Source organism: Scardinius erythrophthalmus (genome assembly GCF_964197995.2).
Source record: "Scardinius erythrophthalmus genome assembly, chromosome: 24".
Taxonomy (NCBI): domain Eukaryota; kingdom Metazoa; phylum Chordata; class Actinopteri; order Cypriniformes; family Leuciscidae; genus Scardinius; species Scardinius erythrophthalmus.
The window spans coordinates 14,359,222-14,374,776 of record NC_138244.1 but is presented as its reverse complement, the minus strand read 5'-3'; the positions used below and the strand labels follow the sequence as shown (position 1 = coordinate 14,374,776).

The window sequence follows — 15,555 nt, the reverse complement described above, 5'->3', positions numbered from 1 at the left end:
AGGGGTGGTTGAATATGATTTCACTTTTCTAACTTTAGTTAGTGTGTAATGTTGCTGTTTGAGCATAAACAACATCTGCAAAGTTACAACGCTCAAAGATCAAAGCAAAGCAATCATTTTATTTTAAAGAAATCGCTTTTTAAGGGCTACAACAAACGGCTGGTAGGGACTACAGGACATCATGAACCCTAAAATTTACGTAAACCCTGCCCCCAGAACACGATTTATAGGTTATCAAGACATAATATGCTAATCAATAGCCCTATTCGGACGGGACTAGTTTTCCAAACGACGTTTGAGTTACAATTCTTATCAACCTACGTCTGTGATTTCATGTACGGATTCGGACGGGACTAACATCTCCGTGTTTATTACCGAGGTAGGAGTGTCTGTGTTTTACATGTGGGCGTTGCAGAAGATCACGTGTTCAGAATGCGTGGATTGCGTATGGTCAAATGTATAAATTTATTTTGAAATAAAGTACTTTTAAAATTAAGCACTTTGAAATATTTAAAGTAAAACGTCCTAACGTATTTAGTGTTTTGTAAACATTTTATAAAAATTGTAGTATAAAAAAAGTAAACATACATTATCATGATTTTATAGAACTGGGTTCCCACTGGAATAAAAAGTTTTTTAACTTATATAATTTACAAGTTATGTAATTAAGTGCAGAAATGAAAGTAATCTTACCTGAAACTGATATTACAGTAGCCAGTCTTAACAGTTTACGTGATTTGGCTCTTTCTTGTTGATTTCATTTTTTTATTTCTTCGCAGTGTACCGAACACATCTACATCCATTATCAGTGCGCAAAAAGCAGAAACTTGAATACCGGCGCGATAGCGAGAGATTGTATGGCAGTTCACGTTGACCAAAACACACAAGAAAAAGCGTTTTGGAAAAAAACATTTTCGGCAATCACAGACATTCGCATTCGGACGGGATTAGATTTCTCTGAGGACCGCCGAGTTTGACGAAAAACAGTAGGTAATTTGCTCTGGAATTTTTACAGAGGTCGTGTGAGAAAAAGACAGACATGGCAGATTCTGACAGGATTAAAATCTCAAAGTACGTCTGTGAAACAGAAATTTCTCTAACGACCCCCTGTGAAACTAGTCCCGTCCGAATAGGGCTAATGACTATAAGATCACTACACATAAGCTAAATAAATTCATCAACTAACCATTCAGAAATTTTGTCTACATGTTGTCACCTCTTCTTGAGTCTCTCCATCTTTCTGACTCCAGTTTGAACATAAAAGGCTAAAAGTTTTAGAAATTTTCAGTGCATGTCTATGTGAGGTAAAAGGAAACAAGCTGTTGTAGCTCCGCCCTCTGTGCCGGGAGCAGCAGCTCATTTGCATTTAAAGGGTCAGACACCAAAACGGTGCGTGAGTACTTCAACATGCTATATAAAAATATCTGTGGGGTATTTTGAGCTAAAACTTCACATACACACTCGCCACCATCGGAATAAATTGCATTTATATTAAGAAATATATAATAATTTACAAATATAATAAAACTATATATATATATATATATATATATAATTGTGATGATATTTCACAATATTGCTGTTTTACTGCATTAATAATCAAATAAATGCAGCCTTTGTGAGCATAAGGGACTTTTTTCAAAGACAATAAAAAATCGTACCAACACCAAACTATTGAACGGTAGTGTATGTGAGGAACAGTTTTAATTCATTTAACAATGTATATCATTTTACAGATAATTTTCACATAATAAAAATGGAAATCTTTGTTTACTCCACTTTTTGATTTAGATATTTTTTGATGTTTGATGATTTTCATAGTTTAAAAGTGAAAGTGTGGGGATGGGGTAAAGGCATTTCAAAAGTAGCAAATAATAAAAAATAACAGTGCCCAAAGTTGAAGAAATTGTAAAAAAACACACATTGAAAAGAATTTAGCTGCTACCAATTTCTCTTTCTTTAGGTCTTCATGACCTTCAGCAGCCAGACCTCACTATAGCAGATGAATGGTAAGTACTATTGAGTTGAAGCAAGAATATAAAAACATAACAGGCAGAAATATGTCTTCTGAACACCGTCAGGACAACAGGTCCCGAAAAAAATTAAAACTTAGTTATGTGTCTTGCTAAGTTAAAGTTGGTTTACCCACTCAGGACGTATTGCGAGACAGATATTGACCCACACCACCGTAAGCTCACTCAGCTCCAGGCTGTGGTCCGATACCTGACTGGGAAAGAGCCTGACTTGGAGTGTGAGTTTTCCTCATCTGTGTTTTACCTTATTTTACAATATTTTCTATGCAGATGCTAAATACTCAATGCTTTAAACTTAGCTCTGCTAATCCCTGTCTTTTGCCTGTTGATTATAATTTGCCTGGTGTTTTCAGCTATTTTACATGTTTAACATGCAAGCAGTTATCAAAAATACCATCCTGTATTGCTTAAGTAAATATTTGAATTGTAACAGGTGACGAGATACTGCTACAGCAAGTTCTTTTCGATGCAGTGGTAACAGCACCGCTGGAGGCCTACTGGACAACGCTAATGCTATCCGGCTCCGGGTAAGAGGCTTTATTTAAGCTGTGTATGTTGTGCATTAGGCACCAACACAAAGCCAGACTTTTCTGTATGTCCTATAAAATCCCACTGTCATTTTGGAAAAATTGTTTATAGTCATTCTCCTTTTGCTTTTATCTCCCTATAGGGTAGATGAAGGCATGGAGTCAGCTTTCCTTGGAACCCGCTCTGGGCTCATGCGTGTGATCAGATATGCAGGAAGTGAGAAACGTGTGGGAAAGTGAGTGAGATATTGTAAAATCAACTGAATTTTTTGGCTTTTAGTATGAATATGTTAGCCCTACTGTTATCTATAAGCTAGTGTGCTCCAAAACAATGACACAATTTGCATTTAGAAGATATAAGCATTCAAAACTTACAGTCTCTTCTGCCAATATGGATCAATGATTTTGATGACATCACTGCACTTCAGCTTTTCTTCAGATTTTCAGTCCAATCAAATGCTCTTTAGAATCTAAAGCATCCTCCCCCTACATTATAAATAGACGCTGAAGCTGCTGCTGAAATCGGTCACTTGTTCACAAATTTACTATTTTCTACATGGTGAATGCTATTTTTAAAAAGGGGAGGAGCTTCTTGATATCCCTCGCCCAATTTTCCTGCGTCAGTGGAAGTTACGTCAACACACTGAATAATGCTGTGCGTTTCAAGGCATTTCAGTGAGCCTTTAACATTGGTAGCTGGACCAGCTAAAACAATTTTTAGCATGATTTGAGATAAAGAAGAAACATTTACGATATCGTTGTCAGGTTTTATTTTTCATTTGAAATATGTTATTGAAACAGTATTTTCAAAAAACATAGATTTTGGCCTTTCCCCAAATCTCCTGATACTTTGACCTCACAGGAAGTTCTTGACCCGTGTGGACAAAGAGAACCTCTTCACAGTGGATCACTTTCCAATTTGGTATCGCCTGGCAGCTGAGAACAAACCGGGTCAATTCTTCTTCTATGTCCCACATGATGATATAAACAAAGGTGCTTAAGTACTGATTATTAAATTTACTTGTAGAAAGGTCAAAGTTTACAGAAGGTCACAGTATCCTATAACAGTCTCCTATGTCCAACAGGCAGGAACACTTTTGTGGCAATAACATCTGTGACAGTGACTGAAGGGAAAAGAACAGCTATTCATGGAGGTAAGATATCTGTCTGCCAAAATCTGATTTTACATTCAACATATAATGATTTAGCATCATTAATTATTAAAAATGGAGTGACCATATTTGAATTCTTTTTGGTCGATATTAAATATTTAATTGTTCATACTCATTTCACCTATTTTTACATTTTGATTACCTTAGTTGCAATCTAATGCTGATTAAAGTTAATCTTTAAAAATTCAAATTTCAAAATAAATATCCATTTTCATATTTTACATCATAATGTAGTGATGTAATTTGTGTCGTCACTTGAATGTAATCACTTTAAAGCATTTAAACTGATTGATTTAAGTGTATAATTTTCCATTTATTTTGATGCAATAATATAGAATTTTAATAACACGATGCTTATTTATTCATAAAGAGAATCTTATTTATCATAACTGTCATAATTATCGACCAGAATTTGAATTTATGTACTTTAATATGTATGTATTCTGTACTTGCATATTGAACATAGACAAACACATTTAAAATATAGTCTGTTTCTAAATTTGAGAAAAATATACTATTTAATATGCTAATTAACATATGATCGATAGTAGCCATAAGAAATCAATCGACTTGGTTTGTTAGGAAAATAGGAAAATATAAAAGATTGCATGAAATCATATTCAACATTGCTTCGAAATGTTCCTTATTTTGATACCTTTTGTGAGTACCACTTAAGAATTAGGCCCTGTTTACACCTGGTATTGAGATGCGTTTTGGTCGATCGGATCACAAGTAGACGAGGGAGACACATTCCCGATTACACCCGGTGTTTTAATCTTTCTCTTTTGTCCACTTTCAACCACTTCTGTCCTGATTTCTTCGAGAGGAGGGACTTGTGGGTGGGTAATGTATGGGCCTTTTCAGATCTTTCTTTCTAATTGACGAAATAATCTCACGCAATTTACATATGAACGCGAGAGAACATTGTGCTTGGTACATTTTTCGTCTTCAAACCAAATTTGGGTCTTCAGCTAGCAAAGTTTAAATCCCGCTTCCCAAAATGTTTACGCATTAGGCCAGTAGGCGGAGAGCAGGAGGTCTGTTGTGGTTGTTCGAATGCATTTGACCACCGAAGCGTCTACACTTTGAAAGCAGTCCGGTCGAATGTGTTTTCGACTACCTCTGGAATTGGTCGAAAGGGGAAAAGCTCAAAACGTTTTACAGCTGTGTTTAGCGTCTTCCACTTGTGATCTGATCAACCAAATAATACCAGGTGTAATCAATAGTTTTATATATTTTGTCTTTAATTAGTATGAGCTATAATTGCTCCTGAGCTACATTGGGTCTTTGCCCTCCAACTCTCCCTCCCAAACTAAACATTTATAAATCTATGTACATCAATGATAAAAAAAGCACCAATAAAAACCCCTTATGAGTTCCTTATGTGCTTTAAACACACACTTCTGGAGGGAATGCCATCCACCCTACGCACTCTGTGGCTTCTGCTCCCTTTCCGATAGTCGGCATCAGATCCTCTTTTTCATCCTGCTCTGGTTCCTTGGCCACCATCAGTGGCTGTTGCTGCTGGCTGTTCCCATGCGTCAACTGCTGATGTTCATTTGCGACCAGCGTTGCGTAGATGCAGCCGTAGGTGGCAGTTACCACCATCAGCACACACACCACTCCACACACCACCCCAGCTACCACCACTGTGGCCGTAGCTCGCCTCACACTCACAGGGCGGTAGCGCTGGCGGATGCAGTCTCCTGCTGGCTCGGCTGGGACCTGGTGACCCTCAGCAGCAGATGGGTTCCTGGTCTCGAGATAGAGCGGGTAACAGTGTCTGAACATCTCCATAGGGATACTGCGAAGATCCTTACCGTGCAAATTAGAAGGAGAGGAGCAGTTGGCGGAATCTACACGGCCACCTATGGAATGACAAAAAAGATCAAATAAAATATTAAAATATAACATATTCATACATTTTAAATACATTTTAAAGCTGTTAAATGTGTTTGTCTATGTTAAATATGTATGTGCACCGTCTTTAAATTTATAGATTCATGGGTTTTATTAAATATATAAAAATTAGGGCTAATTCCTGATAAATATTTTCATGCTTTGGCTGATAACTAATAAGTGCCTAATAATTTAGACTATAAACTTTATTTAGATTATTTAGTCTTTATTATATTTTATTATGAATTAGTCTTCATTAGATTTACAAGTAAAAATGGTAAAAAAAAAAAAAGATTAATTTATTTAATAATCATTTATAATTTATGTACACACACACACACACACACACACACACACACGCATATACTAATACGTGGCCAATAATAAATTCTATATTATTTTTTAAATACATTAAAAATGAACAGTAAAAAAATAAACTTAACTTGTCAAAGCTACAAGTGAATTTAGACATCACAACATTATAATTTACACTATAAAAATAGATATTCATTTTGAGATTTGCTAAAGATTAAATTTAACTGTTATTAGTGTTTTTAAAGATGAAATTTAAGTGAGCATCAGATGATAGCAAAGGTAATCTTAATGAAAAATATAGGAAATGATTGTGAACAATCAAACATGGAATGAAAAAAAAAAATCTATTTTCCATTTGCCTGTTACTGATCTTCTGGTGAAAACAACACCTCTCTGGTGATGTATGCCAGACTTCTCCAATCATTTAGTCCTCCTAAACTCCGCCCCTTTCTCACTATTAACTGCAACCGATGCATAGAACCACGGTCCGTCCCTATATTTGTGTTATTTCTCGATAACCTGTTTTACTCTGATATATCACAATAAGGAACAAATGATCTGCTGCTACTTCTGTAACACTGTGACTTTAAATCTCTGAAATCTCTCTAAATCTGCCGATAACCGATATGGTACCAGTATATTGTGCATCACTAATTTCCAGCAGTGATAAATGACCTCACTCACCTGTATACATGATCCATTCCAGCCAGTGCTTGAGTGGGATTAAGTTGCAGTTGCAATTCCAGGGGTTTCCGTCGAGCAGAAGGTGCTGTAGAGCAGTCGCTGGCTCAAGTGTGGTCCGCTGCAGGGTTCTCAGCTTGTTGCCCACAAGCGAGAGCCACGCTAGGTTCTGGAGCCCATCCAGTAGGTGTGTGGGCATGGAGATGAGACTGTTTAGGGAAAGATCCAGGCGCCTAAGCTCAGTCATGCCTTTGAACTGGTCTGGGTTCAGTTCCTTAAGCCTGTTGTCTCTTAGGACCAGCTCTGTTAGTCTGCCGAGATCAGAGAACAGATTGACGGGGAGCCTCACAAGGACGTTTTCAGAGAGATCCAGGAACTCCAGGTTGTTCAGCTGGGAGAAGCTAGAAGGAGAAACTGTAGAGAGCAGGTTTCTGGAGAGGTCTAGATGTAGCAGGCCACTGAAATTGGAAAAAGACCCAGGGTTGATGGTGGAGAGAAGGTTTCTGGAGAGGTCTAGATATGTCAGGATGCTGAGATTGGAAAAGCTCCCTGGTTCCACAATGGTGAAGTTGTTTTTTGAGAGGTTGAGGTAGCTTGTGTTGAAGGGAAGCTGGTCCAGGATGGAGTTCAAGGAAGCCAGTTGGTTAAGGTCACTGCAGTCTGTTTGGTTCACATTGCAGGAACAGCCTGATGGGCAACTTGCGGATGTTCCACACAGGCTCAGAAGGATCATCAAACTCGAGGAAACTACAAGAAAAGGGAGAGGGTTAGGAAACTGTACGATTTGAAAAGACTGAGGATACTTATAATAAGTTGAGGGTCTTACTTAGAATGTTCATCCTGGTCAAATGCTGTTGTAACAGTTGCTCAGCAAACAGGAGCATTCACTAGTCCACACCAAATGAATGCCATGATGAATCCACCTGGAAATCTCCTGGAATTGCTGTAATTTTTACGATAATGGGAACAAATACCCTTAGAAGAAGATATTTTAGGAGGATAGGTCATATGGTGCATGCACAGCTGGTACAGATTAATTTATGATGGTACTAATAAGCTGACTAAAATTAAAATGTAAAATGAATGCCCTGTGAAGGCTGAACATGAGGCAGACCTGAAATGGATTTGAGTCTACAGAAGGAAAAGAAAAGAGTAAAAGAGAGTACATTGTATAAAAGCTGCCCAGAGGCCCATTGCTTTTTGTAAGAGCATAAAGCCTTGTGAAAAACTAGATGCATTTGAGGTTACTTGCTGTTGTTCCTTTTTGCCCATCACATTTGCTGCATTAAACTATCACGGATTAAACTGTCCACACCATTAGATAATAAATCAGAGCTGAGAACGACATCCGCTTTATCAGTGAAAAGAGGATCAAATAGTGCATGTTGGAATGTCCACTTCTTGTAATTCATAAAATGTATGAAATATTTTTATATCTGATTAAACCGGGTTGCACTATAGATCTATAGAAGACAAAAAGCTTAGAACTAAGGTATGAACTAGGGTATGACATTAAGTTATACTAAAAACTGTTGAAAGCATTTATTCTGTGCAACAAAGTCTTAAATACTGAATGAGCACAAACAACGACCATTGCTTATTTAAACAAATCAGTGAGAAATGGTTATGATTGCACTTATACTAAAAGCAAATCAGACCAGAAACATACCTTTCTGCAGTGCTCATCTATTGGTCCTCATAATTGCTCCTATCAAGGCAGAGTGAGCAAATCAACAGAAAATGAAAGAAACAAGACGAACGTACAGTTGTTCCTCACAGCTTGCAATTCCCAGTGTGTGTATGAGCGTGGGTCACATCAGTTAGTAGGACTAACATTAGAACAGTCTGTGCCGGAGAGAGAGAGAGAGAGAGAGAGAGAGAGAGAGAGAGAGAGAGAGATAGATAGATGGACTGAGGAGGGGGTAAAAGAGAAAAAACATCAGCTGATACAGCTTAGAAATGGGAGCCTCTTCATTTTTTCATGACTCTATTCCTGTAGCTTATGATGTTGCACATATTAGGATTAATCATGTGATATAGAGCATAAACAAATGTTTTCCAGGAAAACATGAATACAGGGTTCTTACATAAATATCTGGGAATTACCTGCACTGGAAAAATCATGGAAATTAATAAAATAGTACAATATTTAGGGAAATTGCTTAATTGTCTTGTTATGATCCGCTCTAAAATATTTAATTTACTAGAAATTATGAATGCAATCTCTTTAAAATTGTATCTTTTTTAAATCCTTGAAATTATGTAAAAAATATTGTAAATATTTATGGATTTTTTTTTTCATCCAATATGAATGTAATCTCTGTAAAATACCCTAATCTATTCCCATTGAATGTTTTCTGATTTTCCCCTTGTTATGTGCAGCTATTGGAATGCAAGCATCCCTGGACCTGCTGGAAAGAGTGTTCTTTTCAATTGCCAAACAAGTGAGTTTGACCTCAAAAATATTCTTAAAATATTGTTAACACTTTACAATAAATCCATTTGTTTACATTAGTTAAGTAAGTACATTATTTAACTTGAACTAACAGTAAAAATTCTAACGCATTTTTTAATCTTATTTAATGTTAATTTCAACATTTAGTAATACATTATTAAAATCAAAAGTTGTATCTGGTAATATTATTTAATGGACCTGAGCTAACATGAACTATAATGCACAGCTGTATTTGTATTAACTAACATTAACAAAGAATAATAGCAATGAATGGTTCATTGTTCATTTTAGTTAATGCATTAACTAATGCTAACGAATGGGACCCTATTGTACAGTGTTACCAAAATATTAATATTAAAGAAACATAATAATATAATATTGATTTTAAGTAGAATGTTGATATTAAATATTTTCATTTCATTTACAGATTTTAAACATTTTTACTTTTGATACACAAATACAAAAATATACGTTAAAATATTCATATTATAAATGCATAGAGGTGTGAATTTGCTGTGTAGTGTAAAGGTAGACTGTGAATGACAACAATCTTGAAATATGAGATGTGGTTGTCCTGAAGGTCTTTGGTTAATGGTGTGTATCAGTCCCTGACCGCCTTACCCTGACAAATGAGCAAATAGTGTTTGTCACTGGAGGTTTCTAAGCGTACATGTACATGCTCACGTATGCAGGCCTCCAAGCAATTTATCAAGATGATTGCTACTTAGCAAACACTCTTCATCCAATGCGACTTGCCACATGACTTATTGTCCCTTCTGGGGTTTAAACCTAGGACATTTCAATCACCATCCCCGTTTCACACAAGGGCTCTTTTCTTGTCCTTTGTAATCGGTGCAACACACACACAAACCTACAAACAACAATCTGAATCACCTAACCTTTTCCTTCTCATTTTTTTTCCCGCCCTTATTTCCTGTCAGCCAAACAACACAGATGTAAGTATTGCATTGTTGTCTTCACTTGATTTATACATTAAAAAAAGCCAAAATGCACTTACAGTACATTACACTAATATGGTACACTTTTGGTGTCCTATTACTTTTTAACAGCATTAGATGCACAAATTTGTACATGCTTTAAAAAAAAAACATTTATGAGAAATATTAGATAAACTGTTTTATAACATAAAATTGAGATAATATGAAAAACAGCTTGCACTGTAAAAAATATTGTTGGTTTAACTTAAAGTAACCTTAAAAATTTTAGTTTACTGAAATAAAAAATTTGAGTTAATACAATAAAGGAGATTGGTTTAATCAACAAACTCAAAATATTATGTTATCTGAACCACATGAATTATCTAAGTTGATTTTATAAGAAAAGATGAACAGATCTTTTACACCTCAAATATCCCCCTTAAAATGGGATTTTGGTCTGTCAGAGGTCCAGTGTCCAACAATTAAAATGGAAATAATTTTAACATAATAATTTTAACAATCTGTTCAACAAAAATTTGTTGTACTTTTTTTTTTTAGGTGAGCCCCACATTTTGCATGCAGGCCTGTTACCACAAGATCACTTATTAAAGTAACAGTCGTTAAAACTGACTTCTCAATTTTTATAGTTGCACTCATAATTGTTAACTGTATTTATGAAGTTTAACCTTCAATCGTGTTACCCACGTTATCATATGAAAAATGATCAAATAAATATTTTTCTTTAACTTATGGGAAATATACGTTTGTCAATAACTACAAACCAGCATTTGTCTAACTTCTCTTAGGCTAAATTTGCAACCGTCACCAATTCTTTTTTTACCTGATAAATTGTATCTATTTAATTTCAATGTGATTTGATTTAATATTATTGCTATTAAAGAACACAAATTGAGACATGCACCAAGTTTTGCTAACATGGTTGCAAAATTATGTTTTTGTATAAAACCTATTTTTGACCCCCTGAAGACGATCACAATTTGCTGAAGGTTTAGAACCTTCATTTGTTGAAATAAATAAATAAATGTTTTAGGCCCTAATTTACACCCTATTCATGTAAAGTACCATAATGTAACCTCTACACAGGTAACATAGTAATTTCCACACTGTAGTGTTTCCTAAATATAATGTATCCAATAAAATGCTCTTGTCCATTTACTAAAGCCCTTGCGGTTGTCTTCTTACTCTTTGCAGTGCAGTGATGTGGAGGGTATATGTCCTCTCAGCTGTGAGAGCATTGTGAGTGAAGCTGATTGACTTTTCTTTGTGTCATCTTTGGCCCTGGCCCAAATGGCACACTTCATATGCACTTACAGTCTTGTGGACTTACAATGGCCGCCGCATACACATCTCCACTAAGTCCACAAGTCCGTAGGGTGTCTCTTTTGTCATTTGTGGCCGATATGCACCCTCGATTCGCACTTTTGTTGAGCCCACACTTAAGCAAGCTCCACAGCAGACTTCAAAGCTGCGTTACCTCACGAAACGTTAGCAGACCGCGAGTGTTTAGGGTGCCGTTTGGGACAGGGCCTTTATGTAATCTGTGAATCATTGTTCTGAATCAGTTTATTTACACAAACCGAGTCACTGGAATGATTTTTGGTTCAGCAAGGGAGATTGTCAGTTCTAATCCAACTGTGTTTTTCACAGGATGTCAACTGTTACCTTATTGACAATAATGGCTTCACACTGGTCTCAAAGGACAGAGGAGATGTGAGTATATAAAACCAGTCTTTAAGTAAAATAATTATGACAAAATTGGGCTAAAACAGGGGCTAGTTGTTAGCATAGATCTATTTTTGAAAGTTAATTTCTGCATAGACAGATAGCTTGAAATATTTATTTAAAAGCTGTGGAACATTTCCATCATTATTCAACACGCAAAGTCACTGCTGGAGAAACCATTCATTTGCTTTTGGGTTATGAGAAATGCATTAGCATGGTGAGCTAAGCCTTTCCCTGAGAATAGAAGCAGAAGATGGAAGATGGTTATCTGTTTTTTGGGACGGTTCTAGCTGCACGTTTCCTTGCCCAGGGGGTTAGATGTGAAGGGCAGGTGATGGGGTAGGCGGATCCTCTCCCTTGAGGACTCAATAATGTACCACAAGCTTGTCCTTAGAGCAAACAGATGGGGTCCCAAATGAGACATTGATTGAGAGAATGAGAATTGATTTAGACTGCAGGGTAAAATTGGATTAGTTGAAAAAGTTTGCCATATATTTCATATATTTTTTGGCCTTTTATTTATAGGACAATACAGTGCAGACAGAATATAGTAGTGTTGAAATGGAGAGTGACATCATATATGCAACTGAATATAATGCCTGCATATATTATTGGAGTTTATAGTCATAGTAGTGTTTTGTGTGACAAAAAAATCCTTTCAAAGTCTGCATGAAACAGGTGTTATAGTCTTTTCTTTCTATTGTAATGTTCAGTTGTAATCAAAACCACTGTTTCTTTACCTTTGAACTTGCGAACTATGCTTCCAACGGTGTCTCTAGGAACATTTCGTGCCTCCACTATCTATTTGTATCCTGTTCCTTGTTTGTGAAGTACGATGATACCTTCTCTTAACTTAACAAACACTCAACAAACTCAACAAACCTAGCTAGTTCAGATATTTCATGTGTTCTAGCTCAAGCACACCTGGTGCAAGTAATGAAGCCCTTGATTAGTTGCGTCAGGTGTGCTTAAGACAACATCTGTTTAGCAGATTTGTGCTGTTGTGAGGGATTCTATTCAAGGGGTTGAATAATTTTAAGACTGCAGAAGTCATTAAAAGTAGCATTTTCAGTTAAATTTGGCATTTGTTGTGTTGAGCTATTTCAATCACTTTTGTTTGATTTGTTCATTGCAAACAGCTGAAAGTCTGTACATTTTGATAATAAACCTGATTTGCAATGGGGGGAAAGGGCGGGAATTGATTTTGTCCATCTGAAATTGATTGGATCGTTGGATGTTTGTGGTTTGCTATCCCTGTGATTGAGAAGTTGTCCCGCCCTCGCAGCAGTAAACGCGTCACCAGAGAAGAGATGTCGCTGCAAGAGGGAGGGGAAGATATTTAAATTAAAGAGGACCTATTATGCCCTTTTCATGCTTGAATGTTCACACATTCTTCCCAGTCTGTCAGTAACGCTCTGGCTGAGTCCCAATTCGCATACTATCCGTCCTAAATAGTATGCAAAACTAGAATTAGTACGTCCCAAATCGTAGCATGTTGAAAAGAGTATTCCAAAGATACCCGGATGGTCTACTATTTCCGGTTAGAATTCGAAGTGCAGATCAATGCACACTCTAACGGCTAATATTGCCCACAACCCATTGCGTGCGGGAGGGAGGAGCTTTGCGGTGATGATGGTGATGTAAACCTGGCAGTCGGATGCAGCAACGGAGATGCGCCCTCAGTTTTTAAGTGTAAGAATTCAAATGTTTAACCCTAATTAAAGTTATATTTTATTGTCTCGTAATATTAATGGGTTTATGTTGTGCCAAAAAAGTACCGTGTTTATCTTGTAGGGTCCGATGAAGATACCGAGCGCCTCATTGCAGGCTACAAAACAATAAATAAAAAGGCTCTAGTACAGTGTCATGCAAGTGTCTTTTTTTATGTATTTATTTTTATGTTTGTGTCTGACTTATTTGTAGTAATACTGTGGCTGTACATATGTTAACTTTATCAGTCCAACCAAAGAAACATGGTTACTACACTTTTACTATAGTAAAAGCATGGTTCATTTTCATCGGGGTATTTTTAAGTATTATACATAAGTATAAGATTAAGTATAAAATACGTTAAACAATAGTTACACTATAAACTTTAAATATTTTAACTTTCGTTACACACATTTGCACATGAACGTCAGAACCAGCCGCCTCACAAACGACCTGCGTTTGGTTGATCTACGACGACGCCCGCTTCACTCCTCAATTTGGTAAACACATTGTAAATGTATTGTGGAAAAAAAGATGGGAATAGTAAATAAAATTATATTGCATAATAAGAATGAATGAAATGTTAAATGTTTTGTTAACCGTCGCGGTGTGCGTAACTAGGCAACCACGTTCAAGTTCACGTTGCATGACGTCATCGAAGTATGTCCCAGAACGTGCATACTTTTTTGCTACACACTCAAAAGTATGTACTTTTTCATCACAAAAAAAGTACATACTTTAGGTCGTAGTATAAGTAGGCGAATTGGGACTCAGCATCTGTTTGTTTCTGTCTCTATGAAGTCCCTCCTTCCAAAAAGCGCAGTGTGCTCTGATTGGTCGGCTGCGCCAGTGTGTTGTGATTGGTCAATCAATCAGCTCATTTTGGAAATAGCTAAGTTTTAGTTTCAACACACTACTAGCGCAACTCAACCGGCCCCGTCCCCTTTTTTTGCATATGTCTTGGGCAGGAATTACTTAAAAAAGGAATATTTTGACGTGTCCTTTCCCGAAAGAAAACTAAAGCCTACAATTGAATATAATTTTTCTTTTTCAAAAACATTAATATAAATTAGTCTTATGTATTCAAATAATTGTTATTATTAACCTCATCATTATTGTTGAATTAGTTATTAGATTAACGGTTTCATAAAATTTAATTTTACATACAATTTTGTTGCATATCCATGTCTATATGATGACAATGGTCTCATACCATAACTGCAGCTGTTTGTAATAACACATGCACTGCAGCTATGTGAGCAGTAGCCAGGAGATTAATGCTTTTGGAATCTAATCCCAGATTGCCGTGGGTCAGGCAGGGCAGTTTCAGGCATCTGCTTGCACATCTGGATCACTGCCCATCAGTCTGTATGTGAGCGTGTTGGTGTGTGTCTATTCATCTTGGGAATGGTTAGATTCATATTGTGTTATACTGTATTTTATCCCCAGAAGGGATCATAAGTAATCCCTCACTCTGTGTTGTAGTCTCTGTGTATGTTACTAATATATGTGATTTCTGTATTTCTTTTCACACAGGTTGGTAAATTCTTCGGGGAAATAGATGGATCTGTTATGGCCCAGTTACTAAAATCTGGGTTGTATAAAAGGTAACTGGACCCTTCAAATACCATTTTGAAAGAAATTAAGGTTTTTATTCAGCAAGAATGCATCAAAAGTGACAGCCATTTTAGATTAGTGTCCAATTCTCCATATTAACAAACTATTAACTATGACTTTTGCCTCAATACACTTCTAATTGCTGTTTAAATAAATAAATTACTGTTCAAGTAAATTAGTAAGTTAAGGGATGTAGAATAAGGCATTAATATGTTCTTTATAAGAACTAATAAACAGCCAATATCCTAGTAATATGCATGATAATAAGCAACTAGTTAATAGTGAGAATTTGGCTCTAAACTAAAGTGTTACCAACATATCCACTTCAAATGAATTCTGTTCTTTTGAACCTTCTATATGTGAAAGAATCCTGAAGAAAAGTATCAGTTTTCACAAAAATATTAAGCAAAAACTGTTTTCAACATTAATAATAATAAGAAATGCTTCATGAGCAGCAAATCAGCA

At 36.2% G+C, this 15,555-nt stretch overlaps 2 protein-coding genes across 2 annotated transcripts in view; one reads left to right on the top strand and one right to left on the bottom strand.

Annotated features, from left to right (window-relative positions):
- Positions 1–15,555, top strand: part of cacna2d4b (calcium channel, voltage-dependent, alpha 2/delta subunit 4b) — a gene marked incomplete at its 5' end in the record, with an annotated part of 33,488 nt that overhangs the window by 14,740 nt on the left and 3,193 nt on the right. The window contains 11 exons of the mRNA XM_081356229.1: positions 1,964–2,009; positions 2,154–2,251; positions 2,467–2,560; positions 2,704–2,796; positions 3,423–3,553; positions 3,646–3,714; positions 9,010–9,071; positions 10,024–10,038; positions 11,233–11,277; positions 11,689–11,751; positions 15,010–15,080. Coding sequence (XP_081212355.1) covers positions 1,964–2,009; positions 2,154–2,251; positions 2,467–2,560; positions 2,704–2,796; positions 3,423–3,553; positions 3,646–3,714; positions 9,010–9,071; positions 10,024–10,038; positions 11,233–11,277; positions 11,689–11,751; positions 15,010–15,080 — 787 coding nt within the window. The remainder of the gene's footprint in view (positions 1–1,963; positions 2,010–2,153; positions 2,252–2,466; positions 2,561–2,703; positions 2,797–3,422; positions 3,554–3,645; positions 3,715–9,009; positions 9,072–10,023; positions 10,039–11,232; positions 11,278–11,688; positions 11,752–15,009; positions 15,081–15,555) is intronic.
- On the bottom strand, positions 5,122–7,466 carry lrtm2b (leucine-rich repeats and transmembrane domains 2b; the record flags this gene model as incomplete). The annotated part of the gene is made up of 3 exons (XM_081355331.1): positions 5,122–5,600; positions 6,631–7,374; positions 7,454–7,466. The coding sequence occupies 3 exons, from the start codon at positions 7,464–7,466 to the stop codon at positions 5,122–5,124; spliced, it is 1,236 nt and encodes a 411-aa protein (XP_081211457.1).